This window comes from Schistocerca gregaria, unplaced genomic scaffold (genome assembly GCF_023897955.1).
Source record: "Schistocerca gregaria isolate iqSchGreg1 unplaced genomic scaffold, iqSchGreg1.2 ptg000182l, whole genome shotgun sequence".
Lineage (NCBI taxonomy): Eukaryota > Metazoa > Arthropoda > Insecta > Orthoptera > Acrididae > Schistocerca > Schistocerca gregaria.
The window spans coordinates 54,523-82,026 of record NW_026061732.1 but is presented as its reverse complement, the minus strand read 5'-3'; the positions used below and the strand labels follow the sequence as shown (position 1 = coordinate 82,026).

General features: G+C 43.4%; 7 protein-coding genes and 1 long non-coding RNA gene across 15 annotated transcripts; 5 read left to right on the top strand and 3 right to left on the bottom strand.

The window, feature by feature from the left end:
- Nucleotides 1-906: 906 nt before the first annotated feature.
- On the top strand, nucleotides 907-5,379 carry LOC126304744 (ras-related protein rapA-like). Of its 8 annotated transcripts, XM_049991924.1 has the most exons (6): nucleotides 907-974; nucleotides 1,052-1,528; nucleotides 1,601-1,749; nucleotides 1,873-4,699; nucleotides 4,776-4,865; nucleotides 4,960-5,379. In XM_049991924.1, exons 4-6 carry the CDS (start codon nucleotides 4,604-4,606, stop codon nucleotides 5,335-5,337), a joined length of 564 nt encoding a protein of 187 aa, XP_049847881.1. In that variant the 5' UTR covers nucleotides 907-974; nucleotides 1,052-1,528; nucleotides 1,601-1,749; nucleotides 1,873-4,603; the 3' UTR covers nucleotides 5,338-5,379. The 8 variants fall into 8 exon arrangements, with proteins under 8 accessions (XP_049847881.1, XP_049847877.1, XP_049847876.1 ...); XM_049991920.1 differs by lacking the exons at nucleotides 4,776-4,865; nucleotides 4,960-5,379 and having other exon boundaries at nucleotides 1,052-1,362; nucleotides 1,500-1,528; nucleotides 1,592-1,749; nucleotides 1,873-4,603; XM_049991919.1 differs by lacking the exons at nucleotides 4,776-4,865; nucleotides 4,960-5,379 and having other exon boundaries at nucleotides 1,052-1,391; nucleotides 1,500-1,528; nucleotides 1,873-4,603.
- Nucleotides 5,380-6,378: 999 nt separating this feature from the next.
- LOC126304764 (trafficking protein particle complex subunit 12-like) lies at nucleotides 6,379-9,043 on the top strand. The gene is made up of 3 exons (XM_049991946.1): nucleotides 6,379-6,414; nucleotides 7,369-7,510; nucleotides 7,641-9,043. The coding sequence occupies exon 3, from the start codon at nucleotides 7,749-7,751 to the stop codon at nucleotides 8,694-8,696; it is 948 nt and encodes a 315-aa protein (XP_049847903.1). The 5' UTR covers nucleotides 6,379-6,414; nucleotides 7,369-7,510; nucleotides 7,641-7,748; the 3' UTR covers nucleotides 8,697-9,043.
- Nucleotides 9,044-9,089: 46 nt separating this feature from the next.
- On the top strand, nucleotides 9,090-11,135 carry LOC126304749 (uncharacterized). Its single transcript, XM_049991928.1, has 2 exons — nucleotides 9,090-9,483; nucleotides 9,558-11,135. Exons 1-2 carry the CDS (start codon nucleotides 9,201-9,203, stop codon nucleotides 11,060-11,062), a joined length of 1,788 nt encoding a protein of 595 aa, XP_049847885.1. The 5' UTR covers nucleotides 9,090-9,200; the 3' UTR covers nucleotides 11,063-11,135.
- Nucleotides 11,136-11,161: 26 nt separating this feature from the next.
- LOC126304769 (uncharacterized) lies at nucleotides 11,162-11,583 on the bottom strand. Its single transcript, XR_007553167.1, has 3 exons — nucleotides 11,534-11,583; nucleotides 11,337-11,463; nucleotides 11,162-11,245 (listed from the first exon to the last, which is right to left on the bottom strand). It is a non-coding gene; the product is annotated as an uncharacterized LOC126304769 (long non-coding RNA).
- Nucleotides 11,463-14,273, top strand: LOC126304760 (uncharacterized). Its single transcript, XM_049991943.1, has 6 exons — nucleotides 11,463-12,274; nucleotides 12,547-13,311; nucleotides 13,400-13,510; nucleotides 13,615-13,742; nucleotides 13,814-14,025; nucleotides 14,108-14,273. The coding sequence occupies exons 1-2, from the start codon at nucleotides 11,662-11,664 to the stop codon at nucleotides 13,146-13,148; spliced, it is 1,215 nt and encodes a 404-aa protein (XP_049847900.1). The 5' UTR covers nucleotides 11,463-11,661; the 3' UTR covers nucleotides 13,149-13,311; nucleotides 13,400-13,510; nucleotides 13,615-13,742; nucleotides 13,814-14,025; nucleotides 14,108-14,273.
- On the bottom strand, nucleotides 13,142-17,344 carry LOC126304746 (protein aubergine-like). The gene is made up of 4 exons (XM_049991926.1): nucleotides 16,856-17,344; nucleotides 16,626-16,790; nucleotides 14,431-16,554; nucleotides 13,142-14,363 (listed from the first exon to the last, which is right to left on the bottom strand). The coding sequence occupies exons 1-3, from the start codon at nucleotides 16,977-16,979 to the stop codon at nucleotides 14,447-14,449; spliced, it is 2,397 nt and encodes a 798-aa protein (XP_049847883.1). The 5' UTR covers nucleotides 16,980-17,344; the 3' UTR covers nucleotides 13,142-14,363; nucleotides 14,431-14,446.
- Nucleotides 17,345-17,532: 188 nt separating this feature from the next.
- LOC126304759 (eukaryotic peptide chain release factor subunit 1-like) lies at nucleotides 17,533-19,320 on the bottom strand. The gene is made up of 3 exons (XM_049991942.1): nucleotides 19,078-19,320; nucleotides 18,569-18,884; nucleotides 17,533-18,435 (listed from the first exon to the last, which is right to left on the bottom strand). Exons 1-3 carry the CDS (start codon nucleotides 19,173-19,175, stop codon nucleotides 17,533-17,535), a joined length of 1,317 nt encoding a protein of 438 aa, XP_049847899.1. The 5' UTR covers nucleotides 19,176-19,320.
- Nucleotides 19,321-23,415: 4,095 nt separating this feature from the next.
- Nucleotides 23,416-25,610, top strand: LOC126304751 (crustapain-like). The gene is made up of 6 exons (XM_049991930.1): nucleotides 23,416-23,580; nucleotides 23,642-23,818; nucleotides 23,895-24,002; nucleotides 24,077-24,705; nucleotides 24,777-25,284; nucleotides 25,347-25,610. The coding sequence occupies exons 1-6, from the start codon at nucleotides 23,476-23,478 to the stop codon at nucleotides 25,458-25,460; spliced, it is 1,641 nt and encodes a 546-aa protein (XP_049847887.1). The 5' UTR covers nucleotides 23,416-23,475; the 3' UTR covers nucleotides 25,461-25,610.
- The last annotated feature ends 1,894 nt before the right edge of the window (nucleotides 25,611-27,504 follow it).

Genomic DNA, 27,504 nt, shown 5'->3' with positions numbered 1-27,504 from the left:
CCACCCCCTCTCTCACAGCGTCAGCCGTGACGTGTCAATTTTGTGCTCGTACTCTGTTTGCGGCCCCCCTTTTCCGCGCCAAAACAAAACGCGACCAAAGCTCCCTCCTCCCCAATGCCCCATACCGCCGTAACCCCGCATAGCCGCGTCTTCGCGCCGGGCCAATGCAGCCGTCCGGACTCTTTCTACGTTTTTTGTCAAAAACGCTCTATGCATTTTTTTTCTACTCACCTCTGTTTCAAAGATTGCACCGTCCCTCTCATGCCCATATTCACCCCGAAAGACCACAATGAACAACCGTCCATTTACTCCTCGTACAACAAAAAAGAAAAATCAGACGTGAACAACCCCGAGGGCCTTCAAAACGGCTTCGACCTCTCCGCTCTTCAGGGCGAGTGCCACCCTGACGGCCCGGTACTGGACGCCGGCTTTTTCAATGACTTTGAAGACGACTTCGACGAAGATGACATATAGCCCCTCTCTCTGGCACGTCCCGTGTCTAGCGGAGGGCACTCCCCCTCTTGTCTAAATTCAAAAAGAGAGAGGCTTTTCACCGCAACCGTGGAGCGCGGTCTGACGACGCCCACACCGTGGCCCGTGCAAAAACCCGAGAGCCGCCATCTCTACAATGTTCAGCACGCTTTTCTCGCAGAGGTGTCCGTCAGAGAAATGTACGTTTTGTGCGGCGCGCTCCACACGAAAAACTTGGTTGTGCTGACGAACGATTTTTCCTTAACACTTTCTTAATTCTGCTATTTTTTTTTCTTCTGCACTCATACCAGACGCAACCTGAAGGAAGCGCCCCCTTTTTCGATTAGGCCAAAAAAGCAAAATTTTCGTTTCTCAATAAAACTATCCAAAAACACCCAATACCATTTATAGAGATTTTTTTTTGTTATCTCAATCAATCCACAAAATCTCTCATTGATGATGCGCCACTCCAACACGTCCCCGTTGTTCACAGACTACAAATGGTACCTTGCAACGCGCTTCCAAAATTTTTCTGTCTTTGCTTAGTCATCTCGTGGCACTCACAACTCACTTCAATAAGGGACCCGCCTGTCAAAGGCCAAGAGAACGCTTCTGGGATTTTTCGCTCATCCAATGGTCTCATTCAGACCAAGCTCAGCTCGAACGACGCCCTGACGCCAAAGGAGGCGCCGTCTATGGACCACCTCCTGTCACCCCTTTGCCCCTCCTCTGATACCGCCGGCCCCCTTACTTCTCCTAGCGCAGTCAAAGACCCGTTGTCCTCTAGCCCTTCAAACCCCTCTAGACCGAACACATTGAGCAATGACGATCGAAAAAACTGTCTCGAAAATAGCCACTGTCGCGGTGACAGGCAGAAAAAGCAAACTACGGGTACAGCTGTTGGCAAGCTTGCGAATGTTGTACCGTATTCGTATCCTTTTTATTTTAGTTTTATTATCGCCTCGAACCGAAGTGACACAACCGCCCATCTCTCCCTTAGCTCATAATCCCCCTCTCTTTCCATGCAGATTTTTAGAAGCTGATACGTCTGCCAGTTGTATGCCTCTTTTTCTCTGTCTTGGTTTTTTATAAGCTATTCTCGCCCTTCTCACAAATTCAGCGTATTCAGACGAAAATTCCGGCCAAGCTGACAATTTGGGTCTCAGTATCGCCATTGCTCGAGGGAAGATTTACAAGCAAACAAATGCCTTCGACAAAGTTATTCAAAACGACTGGATAGCCGAGAAAAACTTTTCTTACGTAGAACCACTTCAAACGGTAAGCAGTTTCGTTTCGTTTTTCTAAAGCTCTCTTACTGCACTACATCTTGACGACTTCGCAGCTCGTTTGAGCTGCGGCTGTCATTTGAAAAAAAGACTTCTAACTCCTTTTCACGTGTAGCTACTTGGCTCCCTTGACGATACAATCGACGCCGTCCAAATTTATCCATTAAGATGGTCGCTAATTACAAGCAGCGTAGACAAATTCGCCAAAATTTTTGTTGAATACGTCGAACAGCTGGACAGCACGACTCCTATGAAGCAGTCTAGGAAGATAGTAAGTCAGCACTGCTCGAAAATCAAATGCTTCAAAAAGCCCATATCACGGACTTACGCCGAACTACTCTGCCTCATTTGTTCCAAGACCCCTTTCGGAAATTCGTCTTACTTCTCGTATTTGGCTCGTAATATCGTGATTGCTGCCGACCCCGTGGCCGGCATCCACGCGCTCAACTTTTTGGTTCAGAAGACTTTTGAGTTCGAACCCAAGGCCGGAAACAACAGTGAGATCATTTTCCAAGTTTTCCAAGTTCTGCAAGGCATTTTTTCTTCTTCTCACGTGGCCTATCTAAAACAACGAGCTCTGACGTACTCCCAGTTTTTGGGGATAATCTCGCCTGCTCTGAACTGCGTTTTTGGCTATATCGGCCCATATGCTACTGATTTGCTGCTTATAGAAACGCTCTTGGAAAATTGCGTAGGACAAGCCGTCGGTTCCCTTTTGCACGTTCTCGTATCCACCACTTTGGTTTCACTCAATCTGCCTTTTTTTTTGAAGGTCATTCAGGAATATGATGACGTCTATGTCCCGCGCACTCAAGTCTACCGCGTGCTTCTCGCCTCTCTCCTGAATCGCCCGGACAAAGCGATGGACAGCGACGACCCGAGGATGCTCGCTATCTGGGCAAGGGTCTCTCGGCTTCCGGACATTGGCGACCTTCTTTGCATTGCAGAAGACCTGCTCGATTACTTCTTGGACGGCATCAACTCTGAGCTTATCAGTTCCGTATTGGAGATGGTGGTATCCCGCCTTGCCTCAGCGACCGACCTGACCAAAATTCAGCCGCACCTGAAGAGAATCCTCGACAAAATTCTGGCTTGTTCCGTTGATTTGGTTAGTGCGTACGACGAAAAATATTTTCTGTCCATTTTAAAGTACTCCAGCCTCTCCGTTGGTAAACCCTTGGCCGCCGCCTTGCTTCGCACGAAGAGGCCCATTCGCTCTCCGGTCGTGATTGAGTCGGTTTTCGACGCGCTGCTGAACCACGTGAGAAGCTTCGACGTGTTCACTATCGAAGATCAGCTAAAAGAAGCGACTCAACTAGTGACCGAGTTTATAGGGAAAGTGGATTTCGGCCAGGAGTTCGAGAAGTATCTGGAGTTTGCGGTAAAGTGCCGCGGAGCCTTCATTGACCTCCACCAAACTAAGAGCGTAATTGTTCAGAAAACTCTGAACGTTTTGGTCGAATTAAATCGTTACAATAGTCAACATTCGAAAAAAACAACGTCGCTAGTGCTTGCTTTCGTCGCGTTTTGCCGCACCGCAATTGCTCCTATCAGCGACTTTAACAAGAAAATCAGGCTGTACCTGTTGGCAGGTCAAATAGCCCTGGCGAGCCAAGCCGTGGCATTGGCGGAGTCCTTGTTTCAGGCAATCACGGACGCTCTTGCTGAATTATGTACGCAGCAGCAAAATTCAGAAATGGTCTCGGTGAGTTTATCAACTCAATATTACAACACGGGAAACTCCCCTGTCGTCGAAGTCCATCTTGTCGACTTTCTGCACCAGTTCATAGGTGTCTTGGTCTCAATTTCGGGACACCCAACGCTCGGCCCATGCTACCAGCTAAGAAAACTCTACGACGCCGTGGAACTCTATTCGTTGCAGTCAAAAAATTTCCCCAAAGCGGGTCTGTTCATCTCTATGATCAAATGTCTATCCTTGTACATGAACTCCCCCTCTTCCTGCTCTTTTGACCATGCAGATGAGCCCACGTGTGTAGACAGCGTCGAACACAAAGACGAAATCCGAGCGTTCATCAATGAGCTCATGTTCAAAATTTTGGAGCAGATCCAACCGCCTGTCCCATCGGAGTCAAAGCGTGCTCAGATCGAAGTCAACAAAATTAGGCTCGACCTTTTGAACGCAGTCCTTGGCTTTGCTAAATCATCTCCAGAACTATCTAGCCTCGTCTCAGCGCTCTACAGCACCATCTCAGAGACCGAACACGACGCACACTACCTCAAAAACACTCTCAACTGGGCTCGACATAACCCCCAAGCTGGCAACCGCGACCGCCTATTTCATCTGTTAAAGCAGTGCTAATACCTGTGTATACAAGATTTTCCCTCAGACACCGCCTCTGCTATTTCATCAAATCCCTGTCTTTCCACACAGTACTGTGCGCTACTGCCGAGCAGGATTCAACGTTCCGCTTTTACCCTTCTTCCTTAGCCGTTCGCGTTGGGCTCGCAGCTCCAGCCGTACGACCACTTCTTCAATCAAGCACTACCAACTCTGCCTTTGTGCATCGCTGTCTGTGTGCAATAACAGTACACCCTGCACGTACGCACGTATTAAACACAGCTCTCGTGAATCGCCGAGAACCGAGAGTCTAACGTATTAAAATATGTACCGTGATACCGACGCTACATATGTGTTACTTTTGCATTTATAAACCAACCCAAACAACTTTTTGTAGTTTTCAGGCTACAATTTTTATTGGTTATTCTGCTTTTTTCAAGTACAGGTTTCTCTTATTGCTATATATCCGCTCATATCTTTTTGTATCATTTTGGCGCGAGTTTTGTAAGTTTAGCGGGCCTGGACCGCATGAACTAGACTAGCAACAATGCCGCAAGAAATCAAGTTAGTTATTATGGGGTCTGGCGGCGTAGGAAAAAGTGCCATCACGGTCATGTTCATACAGTCCGTTTTTGTAAAGAAGGTGCGTGCTAGATATCAATTCTCCTTATTTCACGGTAGCTGCTAAATTCAGCGTTTCTAACTGCCTCGCTCTCAAGTATGATCCTACTATCGAAGAGTCTTATCGGAAGCCCATTAGAGTCGACGACAAGCCCTATCTATTAGAAATTTTAGATACTGCTGGTACAGTATGTTTTGTTTTAGTGTATTGTGTAGCCAAGTTTTATGCCCCTGTTACTTTGCTCACCAGTATGGGACTATTCTCAAATGCAAAATTCACAGGAACAATTTACGGCCATGCGTGACCTTTACATGAAGAACGGTCAAGGCTTTGCCCTGGTGTACAGCATTATCTCGAACTCCACGTTCCATGACCTGCGTGCTATTAGAAATCACATTATCAAAGTAAAGGACTACGACGATTCGAGGCCAGTGCCCATCGTCTTGGTCGGCAACAAATGCGATTTAGAGGAAAAGCGTTGCATCACAGTGCAACAAGGACGTAGCTTGGCAATAGAGTTTGGCCTAGACCCTGATAAGCAATTTTTTGAGTCTTCAGCTAAGAATTGCATAAATATCGATAAAATTTTCGAATGCTTAGTCAGACAGGTTGTTGCATCTCTCCCACCCTCAAGGAAGGCTCGCTGTATTATTCTCTAAGTTTCTATGATATTCAATGCACTAAAAGCGTTTTAGGCTGTATACAGTCGAAAAAATTTTTTTATTTATTTTTGTATTGAGAGAAGAGGTATACACAAATTATTCCGGCATTACTGATGCTACAAATGTGGCAACTGTATAAGCTACGAACGCCGATATGCCCCCCATACAAACCATTTGCGAACCCGACAAAATCATTCTCTGTTTTGTGAAAGTAGCTTTGATGCAACCGAGGACAAACAGGGTAGATAGTGTGCATATGCAGGAGGAAATGAAGGGATTGATAACCATAGAGGAAGATATCATTGCAATGAGTGGAATCATGCCAAATGTGACGAAGGAGGTAAACGTTGTGATAGCTGAAACGGCAGGAGACGACTGGTCGCATTGCTTCAGTTCCAGCATTGCGGCTACCAATTCGTGATCCTTTGAAAGAATGCTTGACACAATGGCTAGCTCATTTTCAGAATAATCTAAAAAGCTCGTAAAGAGACCAGATACACAGGTGACAGTCAGTTGCGTCCTGGGAGTTTATGTCAAAAAGCAACTTCAATGTTGCTCTAGTCCATGAAAAATGCAATTTCGACCTCGTACTGTGAATCTTTCTAGATAACAAAAAGTTTGCCAATTTTTCCCTAGGCGCTGTCTCTATGTCATCAAAACTGTTCATAAGGACAGCTTTTCTATTTCTTTGCATTTCCTTTTCTGCTATTTGACTTAAAAAATCAGATGTTGCCCTTTGGTTGAATTAGTAAATTATATGAAATGAGGCGCAGTCATAGTTTTCTCTGGCAGTAATGTTTCATACATTGAAAAGGCATCTGCAAATATAGTAGCAAATCCTATAATAACCATAACTCCAATAGACAAATCCGCTCCAATCGAACTTGTGATGACAGCAAATATGGTGATAATTCTTGGCAGATCAAGGGTTACTGTCAAGTCGATTTTGGTAAAGTCTGTACGAAGTGCTCATACCCATCAGTTCCCCCGTAGACTGCACCACGAATGTGGTTTTTTATAATGGTTTCAAGTTTTGTGCTCAAGAGCATGTCCACTCTCTGCATTGATTAGTAGGTATGTTTTTTCTAAAAATATCTTTTTTTTATGTATTGTACTAGACATGAGCAAGAGAGACGCGGGCCTTATACAGCAGAGTAAGACAGTCTGTGAACCATAACTATCTTTGGCATGTGCAGGCTCGTGTTCACCATTTTCGACTATCAAATCGCGAGGTTTTAGTGCTACAGTTTCTCATAACGCGTCTGTCTGAGAATACAGGTGGAAAAAGCCTATTTTTCATATAGTTCCGTATAAAAAACTGGGAGTTTGTTACACTGTTTGGTCCTTGCTCAATGGTGTTTTTTTGCACACCCCTATATATATGCAAAAAAGTGACGTTCTGTTCCCCGCACAGCGCATCCATCCAGTGTCAAATATATTATATTACTGGGTTCTCTTATTCTTTGCTCAGTGATTCTCATGGTGGTCGGAAACACACGCCATCCCGCCCTGCATACAGAAAACATAATGAAATCATACATGTTTATTTGTGCACCTTCCCCGTTTTTTAATATTTTTTACAAATCTGTCTGCTGCGTGCACAATTTATCACTCGGCAATTGTTGGTAGGCCCGCGCTCTTTTGAACATGTCATCGCCCATCAGACCGTATCAAATGTCCCCGACCTCGCAGATCAAAAAGCACCCAAAAATTTCTGGTACAATTTCTTTTCTCAATACCTGTTGTCTGTCACACTCTTCTCATTCTACCCTGTTTTTCAATTCCAGATCTTTTGCTTGATTCTTCGTACTCTCCCAGTCCGAACAATTCGTCTTCTGTGTATGTTTATGCTTTCTGGCGCAGTAAAATTTGTGCCTCGTTTCGTGCCTCTAAATATGCTTCATGTTTGACAGCTATACTCCTTTCTCTTTATACTCCAGGCATTTTTGTGTATTGTTTTTTCTTCATTTGTTGGTGAATTCAGCGCTTAAACGTATCGCTTTCATAATAACTGTTCTCCTTGAATAGCGTTTTCAATCCTCTGGCTTCAGAAAGTGTCGAGGCTGACAGTTTAATCTCTATTATTCGAAATCGGTTCAACGGCCTAAACACGTCCTTGGTTCCTCTCAATAATGTCTCTTATGATGACGATGGCCTGAAAATACTGATTGTACGCGTGTCTTGCGATGTCTTACACATGCAACTGCTTTTGCTTTTCTGTCTTGGCACCGTGGCCTTGAGCGCAAATCGCTGACCCGTTATCCGCGTTTCTCGCTCTTAATTCCTCTTTACATTCGAAGCTGTTGGGCGCATGGAAGTCCGTGTTGAAGCTCGTCGACATTCTCATATCGCAGGCGACGACCTCCTTCGACACTACGATTAAATACAAGACTATACAAATCGCCGCGATGATGAAGCTGCGCATGTATCAACACACGTTCAATGAACTCGTCGCTCTCGAACAAGAATTGCTGCAGTCGAATAACGTTGAGTCACCGACAAACCCCGCGCCTCTGCACGAATACTATGCCACTGTTCCGTTCGTTCTGTCCCTGTTTAAATGCCAAGCCTTGTATTTTCTAGGTAAATGCAGTTTAGACGAGTTTTTTAAATTGAGAGAGTTTTGTTTGAACCAAGCACGCCTTTTTGAGAGTTCACCGTGTGCCAGCAAGGCCGAGTTTTTACCATGTCCTATGGCTGAACTGTTCAACGTGATCGAAGCTCCACGCTCGCAGACTTGGCTCGATCGTGCTGACGCGGTGCTGATTAACATTGCCAATCACCAGATACAGCAAAGACAACCTTTACTTGCGATACAATCTCTCTCCGAGCTGGTAGCGAGCCGTCCAAATGATTGTCAGATTCTGTACCTTTTGTTTAAGGTGCACGTTATCACGAACAACGTTGAACACGCCAAAAAGGTGCACTCTCTGATTTCTAAACTTTCTGGCCCCGATTCTGTCTACAGCATATTTTGCCAGGGTTTCATGGCCGTGATTAAGTCCGAATGGAACCTCGCTTTGGACTGCTTCAAGCGCGCCCATCTGCTTGACCCGTCGAACATAGCTGCGATCAACAACATGGCGCTGTGCCATTTATATGGAGGCGACGCAATGGAGGCCGTAAACGTTATAGAGAGTTTCATCCTCTCGGACCCCTTCCAAAGCGCCAGCGAAACGGCGATTTACAACATTTGCTCCATTTACGACCTCATCAGCGAAAAGACCTTGGAGAACCGAAGAAAAGTACTTCAGCTTATACACGACCGTCTGCCTGACGACTTCAATATCACAGTCCTCAAGCTCCCCATGCAGCTCTTTTCCTCGCCTTCGGTCGAAAGGAAACAGAAGCAGTGATTGCGAAGCTAAGCGTTTACCCCAACTGACAAATTCTTGCCTTGACCTCTCTTGTGCGAAGTTTCCGATTTTTCGCAAATGGGGTGCGTTCGATGCCAGCATTTTGTCCTTTGCTTCGAGAAAGTGCTCGAGTTTCTGTAGCGCGTAGCAGCGATGCGCACTCCGAAGCGGACGTCGTCGTGCAGCACCTCCGTGGCTGGCGCCTCGGCGGTTGCGCCTTCCGCGCTCACGCCGGGCCCCCGTTGCCGTCGGCCAGACGGGAGTCCGCCCACGTCTGGCGAGACGCGTTCTCGTTTTCCCCTTCAGGGGAGTCGATGTTTTTCTCAATAAATTGGTAGTTTTTTTGACGCGCGTTGTGTGTGTATTTTTGGCATGTCTTGGTGACATTTTTTTAAAGTCCGTCACATGTTCGAGCGATTGAACTGCCCTCAGCCCTTCTTTCTGGTTTCTTGATGTATTGCGCGTTCGGTTTTCTTTTATCGGAGCGCTGCTTTTAAATTCGGGATGTACTGTTTTATGAGTGCCAAGGGCAAGCCGGGTCTTCGCCGAGGGAAGTCCCCGTCGGCCGCGGCGCCGAGCGCCCGGGCGGTCGTGGGGATGCGGCGCGTGCCGCCTTGTGCTCGGTCCAAGTCGTCGAGTGCTCAGTCGCGCGAAGTCGACCACGCCGACGTGGTGATCGTCGGCGCGGGCCCGGCGGGCCTGTCGGCATCGATAAGAATTAAACAGCTTTGCAGAGAGAGGGGGAAGGACCTTCGAGTGTGCGTGCTCGAGAAGGGCTCCCAGGTTGGTATGCGCTATTTGAAACGCGTTGAATGTCGCAAGGGTGTAGGATGTGCTTCGATTACTGATCATGAAAAACAGGTTCGCATTGCCTTTCGGGAGCCGTGCTAGACCCTGTGGCCCTGAATGAGCTTTTTCCGAATTGGAAAGATATGGGCGCCCCGCTGGTCTCTCCCGTTGTCCAAGATCGGTTTTTCTGGCTCACGTCCTCCCGCGCTATTCCGCTCCCGGTTATCACCGCGCAGAAAAACCACGGAAACTACGTCATTTCGATAGCGGAGCTAACAAGGTGGCTCGCCAGGCAGGCGGAAGAATTGGACGTCGAGATTTATCCGGGCTTTCCCGCGTCAGGACTGCTCTACAACGAGGCCGGACAGGTGGTCGGCGTCGTCACCGGAGATCAAGGCATAGACAGACACGGCAATCGGACGTCTGAGTTTCAGCCTGGAATGGAGCTGCGAGCTCCAATTACCCTGTTGGCCGAGGGAGCCAGAGGATCTCTGTCCAAAGAGGCCGTGCGCAAGTTCGGACTCGCCGAAAAACCGGTACAACATCAAACGTACGGCTTGGGCCTCAAAGAACTCTGGGAAGTCCAGCCGTCTAAATTTAAGCAAGGGCTCGTCACCCACACCATGGGTTGGCCCATGAATCTGGAAACTTGGGCCGGATCGTTCGTCTATCACTGGCGCGACAACCTCGTCAGCCTCGGGTACGTGGTCGCCCTCGACTACAAAAATCCGTATTTGTCTCCTTATCAGGAGTTCCAACGCTGGAAGCAGCACCCGTCCGTCAGATCTCTGCTCGAGCGGGGCCGATGTGTCGAGTACGGCGCTCGCGCGCTCAATGAAGGCGGATTTCAAAGTATCCCAAGGCTCACTTTTCCCGGCGGTGCGCTGATCGGGTGCGCAGCCGGATTCTTGAACGTCCCGAGAATCAAAGGCAACCACACCGCGATGAAGAGCGGCATGGTGGCAGCCGAAGCCGTATTCAACGCGCTGTCCAAAAGCGCAGACGAAGGCCAGCAACTCTCGGAATACCCAGAACTGCTTCGAAACTCTTGGGTACACCAAGAACTCTACCGATATCGTAACGTTCGCCCCTCGTTCCGGTACGGCATCCTCCCGGGAATCCTCTACACCGGCCTTGACTGGCTCATCTTGAAAGGACGCGAGCCCTGGACCCTCTCGCACGGCACTCCCGACCACGCCAAGACGAAAAAGGCAGCAAACTGTCGACCCATCTTGTACCCAAAACCTGACAACACCATCTCTTTCGACCTGCTCACCAACTTGCAGCGCAGCGGCACCAACCACAACGAAAACCAGCCCCCTCACTTGAAAATACTAAACAAAGAAACGCCTCTCCAAGTCAACTACAAGGACTACGCGGGGCTAGAATCTCGGTACTGCCCCGCCGGTGTGTACGAATACATCGACACTCCCACGCCTCAAGGAACAAAACCTCGATTCCAAATCAACGCCCAGAACTGTCTGCACTGCAAGACCTGCGACATAAAAGACCCCACTCAAAACATCAAGTGGGTCCCTCCGGAGGGCGGAGGCGGACCCAACTACGCGAATCTATAAAATGTACGCATCTATTTTTTGGCATTCGACCAATTTGCATATACGAATTTATAAAATCATAGTTTTGCTCTGACACCTGCAACTTTCTGTTCTTGCCAACCTGGGAAAAGCTTTGTGACTAGATCAATGTACTTTTTCTCTGCCTCTTGCTTGGACATTTCGGAAACGCTGTTCCAGGCCTCCCTTTTGAGAACCAATCAAGCAATGAGCGACTTATTTTGGCGAATTTGCCTTCGTTTGTGTCTTGGCACTCTTGACGTGAAAGTCCGCGTACCATTTTTTTCTATCGACCATCTTCAATTTGCTCGGTTTCGCTTCTTCGCAGGCTCCCTTCGTGGCCTGCTTGTAAAACGCATACAGCTGAAGCTTCTGCTCGTTGCTTAGATCGTTAAGCAAGCTTCCTTTTTTTCCTGTTAGCCTTATTTGATCCAGTCTCGAAGAGCGCGAATCGTGTTATAGCGCGACATGTACCATCTCTCAAGTAGTCAACCGCTCGATCGAAATCTGTTTTTGAGTCGCTCATAGATGAGAAATTTTTGATTGCCTTGACACGAAAAAAATTATTTTTTACCTCCTTGGTCTCCCTCGCATATGCCGTTATGTATATTTGGGGTACTGAGCTCTGCGAACTTGCCAATGCCCCGCCTGCCAAGTTCTGCGCATATCCCGTGCACTTGCATTACTCTAGTCTCGTTGAGGCGCGAATAGCCGTGGTAGCGTGCGGTCTCACTTTCAATGTCGCGCTGACTGAGGACGGCGAGCTTTACAGCTGGGGATACGGCGCAGTTGGTCAACTCGGCCTGGCCTATACGACGGTTCAGCCTCGTCCTTGCAAAATCACCGAGAATATTCCCGCGGGTACTCGATTCAAGGACGTCTGCGCAGGGGAGCACCATGTGCTCGCATTGACCGATTCAAACGAGCTCTACGCCTGGGGCGCCAACGATATGGGCCAGCTAGGCACCGGAGACTTCATACCCCTGAACAGACCAACCAGGGTACTGCGCGATGAAAAGTTCAAGTCGATATCCGCGCGCTCCGATCACAGCGTTGCTCTGAACGAGCAAGGACAGTGCTTTGTGTGGGGAAGCGAATGGATGGGGCAAGCCGAAGACTCAAAATTTGGCGCCATTTGCTCGCCGAGAAGAGTGTCCGAAGAGCTGACCTTTTCTTGGGTCTGCGCCGGCGCAGACTGTACATTTTGTGGAACAAGTACGTACAACAAAATGTTGTAAAAACACATTTCCTCCGTGCGTGCCTAGACCAAAAAAAATGTATATATACACATACACACATATGTACATATATATATATGCGTGCATGCTCGTATCAAGGCCTACCAGAGTTCCTCTCGAGGTGGTCGTCTCCGCCGACTGCATATACCGCAAGATCCGTCTCGACACGCCTCTTGTCAATTTCGTACGCACGAGGTGTCTGTGCCGGCTAACCGTGCTCTTTTCGTCTTACGTCTGCGCCTTTTGCAGAGAGAAACAAAATCTATAGCTGGGGAAATGGAAGCCACGGAAAGCTCGGACATGGAGATATCAAGTCTCAACTTTTTCCCACCCTGATCAATTTTTTCACAAAGCAAAACATCCGCGTCGTGAAAATGGCCGTTGGGGATGCGCACGCACTCCTTCTGTGCAGCAATGGCGAAATATGGTCGTGGGGTGGAAACGCCTATGGCGAAGCCGGCCAAGATTGTACCAACCGGCAACTGCAGCCAAAAAGAGTCGTTATTTCTCGTGAAGCACCCACGTTCTTTGTAGACATCGCCGCTGGCTGCAGGTTCAGCGTCGCTCTTAGTGATCAGGGCGAGTGCTTCACGTGCGGTAGCGCGGACAACGGCGTGTTGGGGAACGGAGGCTCGGAGACTTCGGTTCTGTCATTGACACCTATTAAATTCGACGGCTTCGCGAAAAGAGTTTTTGCAGGAAAAAAACCGTATTGCCGTTCTAGAATCCGAAAAAGCTCTGATCTCCCAGTAACTCTCTTGAACCTTTGTCGGCAGCGGAGCTTCTCACTTGATGATCGCCCGCCGACCAGTTCTTATGCGCCCCGTCCTAAGAAATGCTATGCTGCCTAAAATTTATTTTTATTTTTTTTTTAGCCCTGTCACCACTCTTAAATAAAAAATATCTTCAGCAGGCCTTTTGCTCGTAACTCGCACACACGTTATTATACGTACGAAGGGGCTATATGCTGCTCGCCTCGCGTTTTTTTTGTGTATATTTTTTGCTTCTTACTGGGTAAGCGCAATCCCCGCGACTCTCTGACCCCCTCTCTTTTGCCCCGGCTAACAGCTCTGCTTTCGATCTATTGCACAAATATGTTTAGCGCTTGGCGTCAATGCGGAGGATGCCAGCATCGTAATACCCAACTCGGCGTCAGAAGGGCAGTCCTCAAATCTCATTTTCTCGGCCGTGTTCCACAAAAACGCTGATTATGGTACGCGAGGCGCAGACGACCTCTCCCAGCGCTCTGCTCTCCTTTGAAAAACGATTCTCAGACTTTTCACACCTTTTGTTGACCCTCTTGCTTCCACGACCAAGTCTTCTATCCCGACTCGTTCACCAGCATTCTCGTCGGTGTGCACAACACTGGAGAAAGTGATTGCGAAATTGTTTCCATCGGTGCAAGCCTCAGTTTGATTTCGTCTCCCTCCACTCCAATCAAAATGGTACGCGGCCCTGAAAGGGGCAAGCAGCGCCTCTTCCGGCTCAACTTCTTAACCCGCCTCTCGCCTTTCAGTTCAGACCCAATGATTTCAAACAACCCGTTTCAGGGAACACGAGAGGTACCATAGAGTACTATCTATTCATAGACAACTTGATCATCCCTCAAGACTACGTCTTGTCTGTATACGCCAACTACACGGAAGATGGCCGACAAGGACTCAGCTCGGTTATTTGCCAGAAAGAAATCAAAATCGTTGACACTCCATCTTATGCCGACTGGATAGGGTACGTTTTTTTTTTTTTTGTCTTCCTCTTCGGAACCAAAAGTCGACGTGATGACTTACGTTAACCTTGCCTGATCCACCAGCTTGTGCATGCTGCTTGCCATAACTGCCGTCATTTTATATTTCGCCTATAGGCCGTTGAAGGTCTATTTCTTCAGGCTTCTCTCCTATCTCAACTCTTTCAAACCCCGCTCGCGTAAGAAGGCGGCAGCTAAGCGCGCTAATTAAATACAGGCTGGATAGAACTCATGATTCTCTTTTTTTTTTTCTCTCGTTCTTTGGCGTGTCGTAACGGAAAAAAAAAAACTGGCCTAGCAAGCGGTTTTTGGCAGGGCGGGCCTCCTTTCTCTGTCAGCGAAATGGCGCTCAAAAAAAAAAAAAAACGTCAAAAAGTTGTAAAACTTACTTTTGAGCTGGCTCGCTTATATGTAAAAAAGCATTTTCCTAATTTCCTGATTAATGGGGGTGTGGCACCTAGTCTCGCCGATATAATAGGCGAGCTTGTGCGCGTATTGGACGACGTCTGGGATCTTGATGGGTCCTGGCCAGTTTTGGTAGGTGTGGTGGAAGCCCCATGTGATGCGTCTGAACTGGTCCATGGTGAGGGTGTTGTTGTCCATGTGGACGACAACGTACTTGACCGGGTTCGAGGTCGAGATATTCGTTTTGACCGGGACTAGGAAAAAGGAGGGGTACTCGTGGTTGTCAGTTGCGTCGGTGATGAGAGTGCCCTCTTCTAAGTTTTCATATTGCGTTTTGCTTTCGTCCGATAAGAAAAAGCGGGTGGTGGTTCTTTTTTGGACGACGCTATAAATGAACGCGCAATTGGCTTTTTTGACGGCGTTGATTTCCTCTTTGCTGAGGGACTCGATTTGGGTTTCGTTGAGACCGTCTCGATAGATGAGGACGATGACGGAGGACCTCGTGGAGGGGGGGAACATACTATTCAGACACTCTTCGATGAAGTCGGTGAGCGAGTGCCGACGGGCTTCCATGCTCCTTGGGCTGAGGCGCTCGGTACTTTGAGGCAAATCCTCAATATACGAGTTGAAGTAAACTCCGGATTCGGTGACCGCCTTGGCGACGATCGCGGCCTTGCTGGGCAAGTCGTTTTGCCGGCCCTCCCGCAGGTTGAAGGAGTGGTAAACGTCGATGCCGACGACCAGAAAGTACTGGTGGCACGAAAAGCTCAGTTTTTGGTACATGTCCAGTCTGTAAGAGACATATCCGTGTTTGTTTATCACCTGGCGAAAGATGTTGTCCCTTATTGAATTTGCGGAGTTCGAGGCGAGCTTTTTGCTCTTGGAGGCCTGGTCGAAAAGTATGCATTGCTTAATTATGCATCGGTGGGCGCAGTGGTTGGCTATCATGTTGTAACAATGGCTGTCGTTTTTGGAGATAAAAGCCAGGAGGACGACCCTTTCCGACTTCTGGTACTTCACCACTTCGTTGAGGACCTGGGACAAATTGTTCGAAGAGAAGGGCAAAGGGCTCTGCTGGTGCACCGAAAACGACGTTCTCGACCTGAACAATTCTACGATTTCATCGTAATACCTGCCGATCGTGCGGTTGTCCAAACCTCTCATTCTTCTGTCGTATAATGCTAACACCAAAAAGTCGGAAGGACCGCCCAGGTTCTGCTCTCTCCAGTTGACCTTCTGCACGTACTGTCTCATGGAACTGGCCGCTTCGACGGGGTAACGGATGCCCGAGTACAGCAAGAACGGCTTGGGAACTTGCACATGCTTGACCTCGAGGAAGTCGTCGGACAAATGGAAAAATTCACCCAAACTCGAATTGCGGATTTCCGCCGCAATTTTTCGAATCATCTCGACTCGGCTCATGGGCTTCAAGGAAGATACGATCGGTAACCTCTCCTTCGCCCTCTGTGGCAGCTCCTTCAGGCGGCACATTTCCGGAACCAGGTGGACCTTGCCGCTCCTCTGGCTCGCCAGCACCATGGGCTGGTTGGTCGACTTTATTTCAATCCCCTTTTTTTTATAATATTCATAGAAACTTATCGACTCCTTGCCGGTCGAGAACGTGCTGTTCGGCGTCATGCCAAACTCGAACTTCTCAAATACATAAGTCCGATTATTGTAAACTGTCAGGATTTTCTGGTCCTTGAAATCCGCGCTCGGATTCGTCTGCAAGTAATCGTACAATGAAAGTACGTTATCTACCTTGTACATAGGGTGAATGTTCAGCACCCACATCGGACGCTGCTTGAAGACACGAACGCCCATGCTGACAAACACGGACTCCCGCAACTCGATCCCCAACTCGTTCGATAAGGAGCTCAGCGTCACCTCCTCTTTGAAAAAGCGGTCTCGGTCCTTTTTATAATTCATCTTCAGCAAACCCTCCCGAATCAGCACATTATAGAACTGCGTCATGGATTCGTTCCCCTCCACCTTCGAAATGCTCACCACCCTCAGCACATGCTCCTCTCCGTCGTACGAAAACGTGTAGCTCTTGGTCTCAAAGCAGCGGTTGGTAAACACGTACGTCCCATCGATATACGCAAACGCTAAAAAAAAACAAAAATCAGAAACGTCGCCATACACCACCCCCCCCATCTCACCCAATCCAACTACGCACTATCCACCTGAAGACCATACACCGACTCCACGAGCATCTCCAACACCTTTTTCAACACCATATAATTTCCCTCGAAGCTAATCCCCATAACGTATATGCTTCTTGGCAACAGCATGGCTTCATAGTGGTTCGTATAGACAGATCCATTCAAGATGATCGACGAGCCTTCAAACAAGAACACCGCGACGTCAGCCGCGGCCCGCGATATCAATTTCCTCTAAGCGACGTACTCATAAACTTCTGTCTCTGCGCCACATCTCTGTGCCCATGCCCCCCTCCTCTGTGAAAACTCCCCTTGGGCGAGTACGAGTACTTGGGTTTGGATACGTCGAACGTGGGTGGATGCCTTCTCATTTTAATTGGTGCACAAACTGAGCAACACGCAAGAAAAATGTGCGAATCGTTCTTTTTTTTTTGCAATTGCTCAAACGCCAATTTTAGAACACTCGCACCCACTTGCACATGGCAATATTCGACCGCCAAAATCGTACCCCCCCGGACACGCACACCACCTCTCTCCGTCTAAAAACACACACCGATCTTCCCCCTCAGCGCCATGGAACTCCTGCAACCAACTCGCCAAGTTCCACGGCTCCTACGGCCTCCCCCCACTCGAACCCGACTCCTCTGTCACCCTGCCTCTCGACAAACCTCGCGCTCAATCCAGCAACGAACCGATCACTCCCCCACTCAAACCCACCCTTTACTGCTTTTTTTTAATCTTCTCACGCATACAAAAAAAAAGTTGACATAGAGAAACGCCTTCTCTCGAACTTCCTGCACCGCATTTTGCCCCACAGCAATGTTGAAGCAGAGAAAAAGAAACGTGTCTGCCAAAAACCTTTGCGCGAGACCCTCCCCTTTTTCCTCTTCTACATTCTTCTTCAACGCTCCCCATCAATGCTTTCTAGAAGTCAAAATCGTAGTCATCCGGATCATCGCTGTACTCCTCAAGGTCAGCAAAATTGAGACAGTACCGTAGAATGCCTCCAATACCTCCAAATCCCTTCACAAACTGAGTCCCTTCCTGCGACTTGTTAGACAGCATCTGTAATTTACATCCAAAATCTTTGTAATTATGAACAAACCACTCCACTACGGACACCTTTTCGCACTCCGGCTCCCACTCCGCTCCCATCTCGGTGAACACAGCATCCTTTTCCTGAGCACTCGTGAGATACAACGTCTTCTTTTCTTTAGTTATCGAGTTTCGCAGTTCGTGCCTCCACAGATCCAGATCCTCATATACGATCAGGGTCTCTACTGCTCCGGCGTCCAGCGCTTGCATCGTCTGGTGAATACCAAAGCAATATTTCCCAGAATCTTCAGCTATTTGATCAAAAAAAATACCAAGAATTTTTTTCTCATAAACATATTTGACGCCACGGAGAACCTCTTGACACAAGTCAATCGCCTGGTTGAACCCGTTCTCACCCCCATATGACACGTCGACAACCTTCAAAACGATACGCTGCAACCTCTGGTCGAACATGTCTGACTGGACAAGCTCGTTTTTGAACTCCGCTAGACCGGCCAATACGAGCCCCGCCACGTTTGGCTTATCGTTCGTAATAAATGACTGCACAGCTACCTCTGTCACCTTTCTAAGATAGTTGTGGCGCTTTTCCAAACGAAGCCGCGCGAAACGGACGGCCGACTGACCACCTCGACCGTGCTTTTTAGGCAAATCTACAGAAAACTTAGCCAGCACCGTGCGCGCGTTTCCAGAGAGACATCCGAACAATGCGCCACCTCCATCCATCACGATAAACCCATACTTCTCCTCCGACGTCATCAAGTCATTCAGACACTTAAGCCTTGGTTAGACACACCTATACACATCTTCTACCCTAACATTTGACACTCATACACACAACATAACGCCAATACAAAGCCTCTCTACACAACTACACAAAAAAGAACGAATGGGTCTCCGACCGTACTTCTGTATGAAACTTGTTGTCGCATAGGTACAAGGATGTGTTAATCGGCTTATGCGGAACGATGTCCAGATTAACCAACTTCTCCTTGTTGTCCTCTGTCAGAACCGTTCCACAGTAAATCACTAAACCATTTTCCGGAATTTTGGTGTACAATTTTAATTTTTGCTGTGTGGACGTTATGGCACCCAGCACTGACAGCCTGTTGACACGACTCTTAATGTTTGAAGCCGTTCCATACTCCTCGGCCAAAAGTCTAGCGTATCTGGAAACTTGTTCGCCGGGGGGGATGATCAAAGATATCATAGAAGTCCCATTGCTAAACATGCGCACTCAATAAGAGCCGAAGGTGTCAGTAGGTATCTACGTATAGCCCTATTCCATAATATACATCTGTGCATAGGTTTCGTAAAATGCCGCAAGCCTAGCGATCTTTCGTTGTAGTAAATATAGCTTTTCTCCTCAGGCTATGACGATCTACACCCATCATCTAAGCACAATGCTAAGCATACCCTCTCGCACTTTCTAGGCTCTGAATCAATCTCCTGATCTTCCATTGCTGGATGGCTTGTTCACTATCTTCTTCGGGAGTCGGCGCAACTTTTAACATATCTTTATTCAAAAATTAAGCCTGCTATTTTATACAACCGCTCTATACACAGCCACTCTAGAATGCTTCTCACTACTAGGCGAATCAGCGGCTGCTCAGGAAAAATTAGCACTGTACCACCTATCAATCGCCCAGAAGATGAAGTGTGCCTGAAGCAACAAATAATTCAAGATGCATAACGAAAACCGCCGTATTGGAAAAAAATTTGACGTTATTGTGTATAGTTACTTGTTAGCTCTTTCCTTCCTTCTACTTTAGCCTCTTGAGATCTGCCACCAAACTCCTCCATCGTAATAGAGTACTGCTGTCATGAATCGCTCATGCAATGCTCCGGTAAAATAGAAGGCCATCAAAAGCATATCCTTCTTTCTAAAACCTACGCACCAAAAAGCTGTATGCATCACATATGCCAATCGCATACACACGTAAACGCGAATTGTATACATTATTTCAGATACATGTTACGCAAAGACATGTCTTTGTATTCATTTGAATAGCCTATCAATACAGTGTACACAACCGCCTTATATCTGCTTCTCTGCGCGCATATATTTCATATATTCACACGGTTGTTCCTAGATTGTTGCAACGCGCGTGTATAAATGTACCTCCATCGTAATACACATTCACAGACATCGAAACCGCCATTCTTCCGCGCCTGAGGCTGAAAACACGTACAAATGTACAGCGGCCCTATTCGCTGTCTATGATGTTTGCTAATGCGCGTGTTCGCCCCCTACGCTCAAATAAGCATAGACACAATAAGAGTGCTTTTTTGACACCAATATCGAATTCTGGCCATTGCCCTGATTAACCCCTATTAAAGCTCACATTTTTTCGATAGTCACTGTCAACCTCTGGAGAAGTGCAAAAAACCCAGTCCTAATCACGAGCTTTAAAAACTCGCCTCCTACTTTTTTGGAGGCAACTCAGTCGACAATGCGTATGCATGTTGCAAAGTCCTCTTTCCTCTTTGAAAGCCGCTCTTTATTTTTGAACACGTCCACGAGGGGCATGCTTTAGTTTCACAGCAAGATTTTATTCTCCCTTCAAGTACACCTAGCAGGCCTCTTTTCGGTGCCTCGTTTTGAGCTGGAAGTCTTGCAAACTTGAACACTGCAATTCACCTTTGCATAAACTGCCCTGTGTATCTGACAACTTGCTTGAGTGCATTTTATAACGAGTAAAGTCTAATCCCACACTCTCTTGCTTTTCTCCTCTAATAGATAGCAGTACCATTTTCAAGATGATACACTGATCAACACGCTACGTAGTGTATATGAAGCCCCTCGTCTTGCATAGTTAGGCACCGTCTGAAGCTCAGTATCATAATAGATACTATCCTATCCTATTATTGGTTACTGCCATATTATACTATCCTATTATTGCTCACTATCATGCCGTCCTGTTATGTTATCACCCATTGTCCTGTTATGTTATCACCCATTGTCCTGTTATGTTATCACCCATTGTCCTGTACTATTTATTATATTTTATAATATACCAAATAATTTTTATTTGTATATTGGTATTAGCTTTTTATTATATATATAGTGTATATACCATAGTTTTTTTTAGCATATATACCATAGTTTTTTTTAGCATATATACCATAGTTTTTTTTAGCATATATACCATAGTTTTTTTGCAATTCCATTATTATAGTAGCTTTTTATATTGCTATTTGACACATAACATCATCATATATAGCCTATGCTTTAATTAAAATAAATAAATTCCATACAACTGTGTATTTTATCAGATATATTTTCTGTTATGTTAGTAGATATATTAGTATAGCAATACCACTATTTATTATATTTATTATTATATCGTACAAATAGTATTTAAAACTGTTTAATGATGTTATATTTGTTATTCGATTTATCTATATCTGAACCAGATGAATGTCTATATATTAGTGTATTTATTATTCATTGGTGTAAGAGATTCAGAGTAGATGATTTCAAATCAATTCCATTGCAGACTGGCTTTATATTTTCATAGCTGTAGAGAATCAAATTCCATGTTTTTTGTTCGTCTTCTAAATACAAGCTACGAAATTTGTATGTTTGTTCGCGTTTTTCTCTGTTTGTAAATTTTCTATGAGTTGAGCTGTAGTTTGCTTTCTTCCTGTGACACTTGTATCTGTTATTTTTAACCATAACAACAAATCGAATAGTTGTGCTGTTACCTGCTCTTGCAGAGTCTGTATAAATTTCTTCCATATTTTATCGTTTGCTAAACGCTGACGTTTTTTTAAACGTGATGCCAAAAATCTGCATAAACAGATAGCTCCTCTTTTTTGGTAGTTGCGTTTTTTTATATACACTGTAGCTTTTATGATTTTGTTGCATTTTATTTTCAGTCCACTTAGCCTTTTTTTAGTAATTTTATCAGCCCTTCATCCACATAAGCCGTTCAAGAATTGTTATTTTTACACGAGCTTTATAAAGTATTGAATGGATAAATTTGGCGTACATGTTCCTTTGCCGTACTTGTCTGCAGAATTTAGACATAGACATTTAATAGGATCATATAGATTTTTAAATAATGGATTTATTGTAGTATATCTTGTCTAGTTGATGCGTTAGAATTGCTTGTTCAATGCAGTTCTAGATATAAGTCTTAATTTTGTTATGATTATAGGGTTACCTAACACTCTAGCTAAGTCTTCATCTCTGCCACCATAGTAGGGTTCATTATATTCTTAACACAGCCTTCTATACCACTATGATATCTAATTCTAATCAAACGATTAACCATTTCAACTGATCGTTCTATTTGTAATATGATGTAATACAGGTGTATATAGAGATAAATTCGACTGGAATAAATAGATTAAGCCTAAAGGAAAGCTTGAAAATGGCATATGTAACAATAGGGTATATAATGGTAAGGTTATAACAAATATTATATAGTTTAGGTGGATATAACTTTAGAGAGGATATAGTTGAACAAAGCGTTAATGTGTGGCAATATAAAAACAGAGATATTGGGATAAAATACATGAAGATATGTTATATGTAAACTAGCAGATAAAATTTACAAGAGACAATATGAACAAACAATATATAAATAACACATAATACTGGGACAATGCATAATTATATGTAATAGTAGTAATATTGAGGGATGCTTGATAAAATAGACCATGATGTATAATATTGTGTGTAAACAGATATGCACCTATAAGAAATGAGAGACATAAATAACATCAACAATGATAATGATGTATATAGTTGTAAGTGTAGGAACTAGAAATAGGATTAGGAGGAGGGAGAGATCAGAGATGAAAAGGTTTGGAATAGAGAAGGTGAAAAAAAAAATGAATAACAAGGAGAATGTTACAGGTTAGGCAGAAGATGGAAATCAGAAGAAAAGAAAAAAAAGGGGGAGAAAAAATATATATCTGGAAATAAGGACTAATAAACACTAAGAAAAGTCCCAGATTATTTACAACAAATATGTGTAAAATTACAGAGCTTAAAGGAAAACAGCTTAATAAAATAATGGCCTAGGGAAATGCAAACAAATAATAGAAGATAGACGTGGATGCATAAATAATTATACTATTCTGTCCATTACAAACTGAATGATTTAGATACTAATAGGGAAATATATAATAAACTAAAATATTACCTATATTTAAGGTGGATTATCATAATACATGGACTGATATTGTAAGCCAAGAATAGCATGATATATAAAAACGACAATAAAAATATTAACATAGCCTAAAAATTTTTTGGTAAGGAAACAGCTGATATGTCGCGTTATATGAACATAACAAAATGCCAAAGATATATTCAAAATATACGCGCACAGATGCATAGTTATTCTCTATTGAATTGAGCAGTCAAACACATCATTTCATATCAATTTTTGTTGTATAATTAACGATTATGTTTTGTCCTAGCCACAATAGACCTGAGCACCGTCGTTTGTATAAAATCCATTGGCTATTATTCGCATTTTATTTTTTTATCGATATAAAGCATTGGACGTTCACGTTTTTCAAACAAGCTCGGTATTGTAAATAAACATATATTGGTTTAACGTTCTGTGATAAAAAGCGTATAATAAATTAAATAAAGACCTTGATATGTGGCGATCTAAAAAAGCGAATACACCCATTTGCATGTTTTATATGGATACAATGCACGTATTGAGATAAATTCTAAAATTAAGACGGTAACTAAGACGGTAATATTATTTTTATATATTTTTGCAATTAATAAATGGTTTTGATTATCAGTTTCTACTTAACCGAAATCTTTAATAGGTCCATATCGAAGACATGATACCTAGAAGTTTGAGTGCTATTTTAATACTCGTTATTTGCCTAAATTTAGGGGCCCTCGGGGTTGCAAATGCGAAGCCCTTTCCCACTTGGTCTGGTGATGTAAGCACCTTTAGTTTTCAACCCACTTGATAACCTTTATTCTAACAGCGTTTTCTATTAGTTATTTTATAAAGTGACTTTTGAAATACTCGATGGGAATATATCAATACCGATTAATGTAACGCATGTGAAAAATCATGGTGAAACCGATGTTCATTATTCAATTTACGATGGATTAAATGAGCATTACAGCATGAGTCAAAATGATTTCTTCATATATCCCAAACTAGGTAAACGTGTACGGCAAATAAATTCTTCAATGTATTATATCATATTCTTTTTGCTAATACAAAACTTGGTTTTGCATATGAAAGAGATGCGTTGTCGGCGCAAATAGCGAGTTTATCGCTGATTATTTACCCTCTGCGGAATACAATTGGATTTATCTTATGGAAAAAGATGGTCTTGATTATTGGAAATCGGTATGTTTTTACTTTTGTACTTTTTCTGTTACTTCAATCGTGCTATGCTAACGGATTTTTATATGTAAATACAGGATTCTAGCATTATCTATAATGAACTTGATAATAATATGATATTCGTATCTAGAGCAAGCGATAATTCCCCAGTTCTTCTTCAAGCCACTTCGGGATATCCTCACAGTAATCCATATTTTTATCCTGTTAAGCTAACATATTCTTCCTTTCGATCGGGTAGCTTCTCTATGCCTCAACCGCCTAGCTTTTGTACAAAAAAGTTAGGGTTTGAGTCAGAGCACGCTCACATTGTTTCTTTACTAAAAGGGTTGCACGGGCTGATAAACCGAGGACCTCACAACCGAGATGTGCGATATCACCACGAGTTTTTTAACTTTATATCAAAGCATTCGAAGTCGTACAAAAACGAGGAAGAATATAATCGAAGATTAGCAATATTTAAACACAATCTACAAATAATTGAGGAGCACAATAAGAACCCGGATGTGCCTTACTCTCTAGGTATCACGAAGTTCTCGGATATGACCGATGAAGAATTTAGAATGACGTATATGCCGAACCAAAAAAATTATAACATACAGGATATACTGAAAAACACGGGAATTCACAGAAGAGGTTTGTATAACCTTCCTGAATACACTAATTGGATTGACAGAGGAGTAGTTGGTCCGATAAAGGATCAAGGATTGTACGTTAAATCTGCATTTCTAATTATTAAAATTGGATTTTTTTTGACAGTTATTGACCTTTTAATTCAAGCTGCACAAGCAATTGGGCATTCAGCGCTATTGCCGCTATAGAGAGTGCTTGGGCTATCAAAACAGGAGATTTGTATAGTCTCTCGGAACAGCAAGTTATTGATTGCGTAGACAATGGTGGTTCTAGCTGCGCTGGCGGAGATGCCTATGATGCTATTAATTGGATCTCACAAAATGGCATTGCTCCGGCACATATATACAACTATTTGATGGTAGATGGGAATTGCAGGAAGCATAATTACACTAATGTTGAAATTAGCAAAATCAACATAATCAATGATATCACTACAGATAATGTAATGGATGCAGTGTCCCGCTATGGGCCAGTTGTAGCTCGTTTACAAATTGGTCAACCTCACAAATTTAAATTATATACTGGTGGTATATACATTCCAGATTACTCCAAGTGTGTAACTAAGGGGGGTTACGATGCCTTGATTGTTGGCTATGGTATAGATGTTAATTCTAGTGGAGTTGCTATACCATACTGGTTAGTCAAAAATTCTTGGGTATGTGTCTTTTTGTGTTAACCTTTTCGAGTTAAAACTGTTATTCTAACTTTATTAAATAGGGACCCTATTGGGGTATAAGGGGCTACTTCAAAATTTTGCGTGAACGGGGAGGTGACGGTGATGAGCGCTCCTGCATCATCCAGTCGGCTATGTATCCCATAGTTAAAGTTTAATCCAAGTTTCGTTTAAATGACTTTATATCTCTAATATTGAATAAACCAATAAATATATGTTTTATTGACGAAAAATACAAATCCGCCGTGGATTTGTATTGTCTTGTCTATAGCAGTTATATATATATAGTGATACGTTTTCATTATAAATAACTTTAGTTAATCACAAAATTTTGAATACAATCGCGTTTAAGTTCAAAATTAGAAAAATTTTGTTTCAGATACTTTTAAAATAACTTTGTTTTTGTTTAGAACAATTGTAGTCACAGTTTACATTGCTGTTAAAAGGTAAAATATGGCAGCGAAAAAGTCCTGTGCCCTTCCGTTTTCTAGGCTTTAGCTTGAATAAAAGCAACTCTACGGCATACCTGTTCTTTTTCTTCTGACCTTAACTTAGATCTCCTTGTCTTTGTTTTCTGGAATTACACTGCTAGTTGCTTGAAAACTAGGAATACTGTCAACAGACAACTTGCCTATGCTTATGGTTTCATCACCTGCAAAGAGACTGGCTTTCGACGCTAAAGAAAGCTGCGAGGCGACATTGATGTATGTGGTTGCATCTAGTATTTAAAACATGAGCCGAAGCTTTTTCTGCTTCTGATTTAGAGCCTACGGCATCTGATAATAGTCTTGAGTTTTTTTAGAATGCTTTCTCGAGCTATATAAACCGTCTTATATTTTATTCATGAGTTTTTATGACCATTTTGAGGGCATAAGTTTTGTTTAACTGTACAATAGAGATAGAAGATAATTTCCGCTTTGTCATAGTATCTTCCACATACACGTCAACCTTCTGCGAGCTCTTCTCTGGTTGGAACAGTTTTTTCTGTACCTTTAGTAGGAAATTTTTTGTCGATTAGAAATTCACAGATACCAGATAAGAATATCCAGTCAGTAATGTTTTGGATTTCTCCATCTATAGAGTCCTTTTGAAAGACTAAACTCTTCAATTACTCCACGAATTCCTCTTCTTGAATTTTCATCGCTATTTAAAGCCATGTGCTTGAATTAAAAAGCGAAAGCAATATTTTTGATAAAATTAGATTCTAATTTTATAGGTTTATTATGGATTTGTTGTAAAATTGAATATTTATTTATTCGTCAAATATATTGAAGAAGCGAAGTTTTTTAGATGTGTAATGCTTTGAGGAATAGCTGAATTTGAAAAGATTGAACATCATCAATCTGACATAGATCGGTACAAACTAGTGCTTTTGTAAATAGTTTCTGGAAAATTTTTTTTTGCATAGATTAGCAAAAATTTTTTATGATAAATATAGGGAATAAGTATCGGCGCATTTATCCGTGTGAATTAGCGTTGAACAAATAATTTTTGACTAAATTTATAGAGTTCATGTAGATATTTATTGCGTTGTTAAACTGATAAAACTTTTAGCTTAGATAGAGACAAGATAAGTTAGAAGGAGGCATAGACTGTTCAGATGTAGTAAAATTAGCGTTATAACTAAACAGAGATGAGGTGAATAAATTGAAATAAGCAACATACGAAGATGAATTCATAATATCATACTCATATAATTTATTCTATATACCTGCCTATTTTTATTATTCCGAGAATATTCAGGTATTATTGTATCTATTGTTCTACTATTTTCATATTACATGTTTATTTACTATATATAACCGTATTTTTCATGCATACTTATAACCTATAGCATAATTCGCTATTATATATCTATGTCTTATTTACCAACACACTCTCTATAATTAACTTTGTCGTTAATTATTTTTCTTATTGATAACAATTATACACAAAACCATTAAATAATTGTTTTGATATAGACACGTTATTATTGGCATTGTTAATAATTATATAGCATACATACTTATTGAGTGGATATACATATATATATATATATATGTTATGAATATGCTATATCTATGATTATTTGTCATCTTACCTATACAAAGACATTGTTTTATTTTAACATGTATTATTTTATACATCATTTATACAAACAGATAAATATAATATAAGATATTAATATATATGCATAAATAACTTTGAATTTATATTATAATA

Coding starts and splice junctions, on each gene's coding strand:
- LOC126304751 (XM_049991930.1), top strand. CDS start 23,476: ATGATACCTAGAAGTTTGAGTGCTATTTTAATACTCGTTATTTGCCTA. Junction 23,819..23,894: donor ATCCCAAACTAGGTAAACGT/GTACGGCAAATA, acceptor TGCATATGAAAG/AGATGCGTTGTCGGCGCAAA. Junction 24,003..24,076: donor GTCTTGATTATTGGAAATCG/GTATGTTTTTAC, acceptor ATGTAAATACAG/GATTCTAGCATTATCTATAA.
- LOC126304759 (XM_049991942.1), bottom strand. CDS start 19,175: ATGTTAAAAGTTGCGCCGACTCCCGAAGAAGATAGTGAACAAGCCATC. Junction 18,885..19,077: donor AGCCTAGAAAGTGCGAGAGG/GTATGCTTAGCA, acceptor GCGCATGTTTAG/CAATGGGACTTCTATGATAT. Junction 18,436..18,568: donor ACAACAAGTTTCATACAGAA/GTACGGTCGGAG, acceptor CCAAGGCTTAAG/TGTCTGAATGACTTGATGAC.
- LOC126304760 (XM_049991943.1), top strand. CDS start 11,662: ATGTATATTTGGGGTACTGAGCTCTGCGAACTTGCCAATGCCCCGCCT. Junction 12,275..12,546: donor CTGTACATTTTGTGGAACAA/GTACGTACAACA, acceptor CGCCTTTTGCAG/AGAGAAACAAAATCTATAGC.
- LOC126304749 (XM_049991928.1), top strand. CDS start 9,201: ATGTACTGTTTTATGAGTGCCAAGGGCAAGCCGGGTCTTCGCCGAGGG. Junction 9,484..9,557: donor CGAGAAGGGCTCCCAGGTTG/GTATGCGCTATT, acceptor CATGAAAAACAG/GTTCGCATTGCCTTTCGGGA.
- LOC126304764 (XM_049991946.1), top strand. CDS start 7,749: ATGATGAAGCTGCGCATGTATCAACACACGTTCAATGAACTCGTCGCT.
- LOC126304744 (XM_049991918.1), top strand. CDS start 928: ATGATGCGCCACTCCAACACGTCCCCGTTGTTCACAGACTACAAATG. Junction 1,403..1,499: donor GCGAATGTTGTACCGTATTC/GTATCCTTTTTA, acceptor CTTTCCATGCAG/ATTTTTAGAAGCTGATACGT. Junction 1,750..1,872: donor ACGTAGAACCACTTCAAACG/GTAAGCAGTTTC, acceptor TTTCACGTGTAG/CTACTTGGCTCCCTTGACGA.
- LOC126304746 (XM_049991926.1), bottom strand. CDS start 16,979: ATGAGAAGGCATCCACCCACGTTCGACGTATCCAAACCCAAGTACTCG. Junction 16,791..16,855: donor GCAGAGACAGAAGTTTATGA/GTACGTCGCTTA, acceptor TCTTGTTTGAAG/GCTCGTCGATCATCTTGAAT. Junction 16,555..16,625: donor GTATGGTCTTCAGGTGGATA/GTGCGTAGTTGG, acceptor GTTTTTTTTTAG/CGTTTGCGTATATCGATGGG.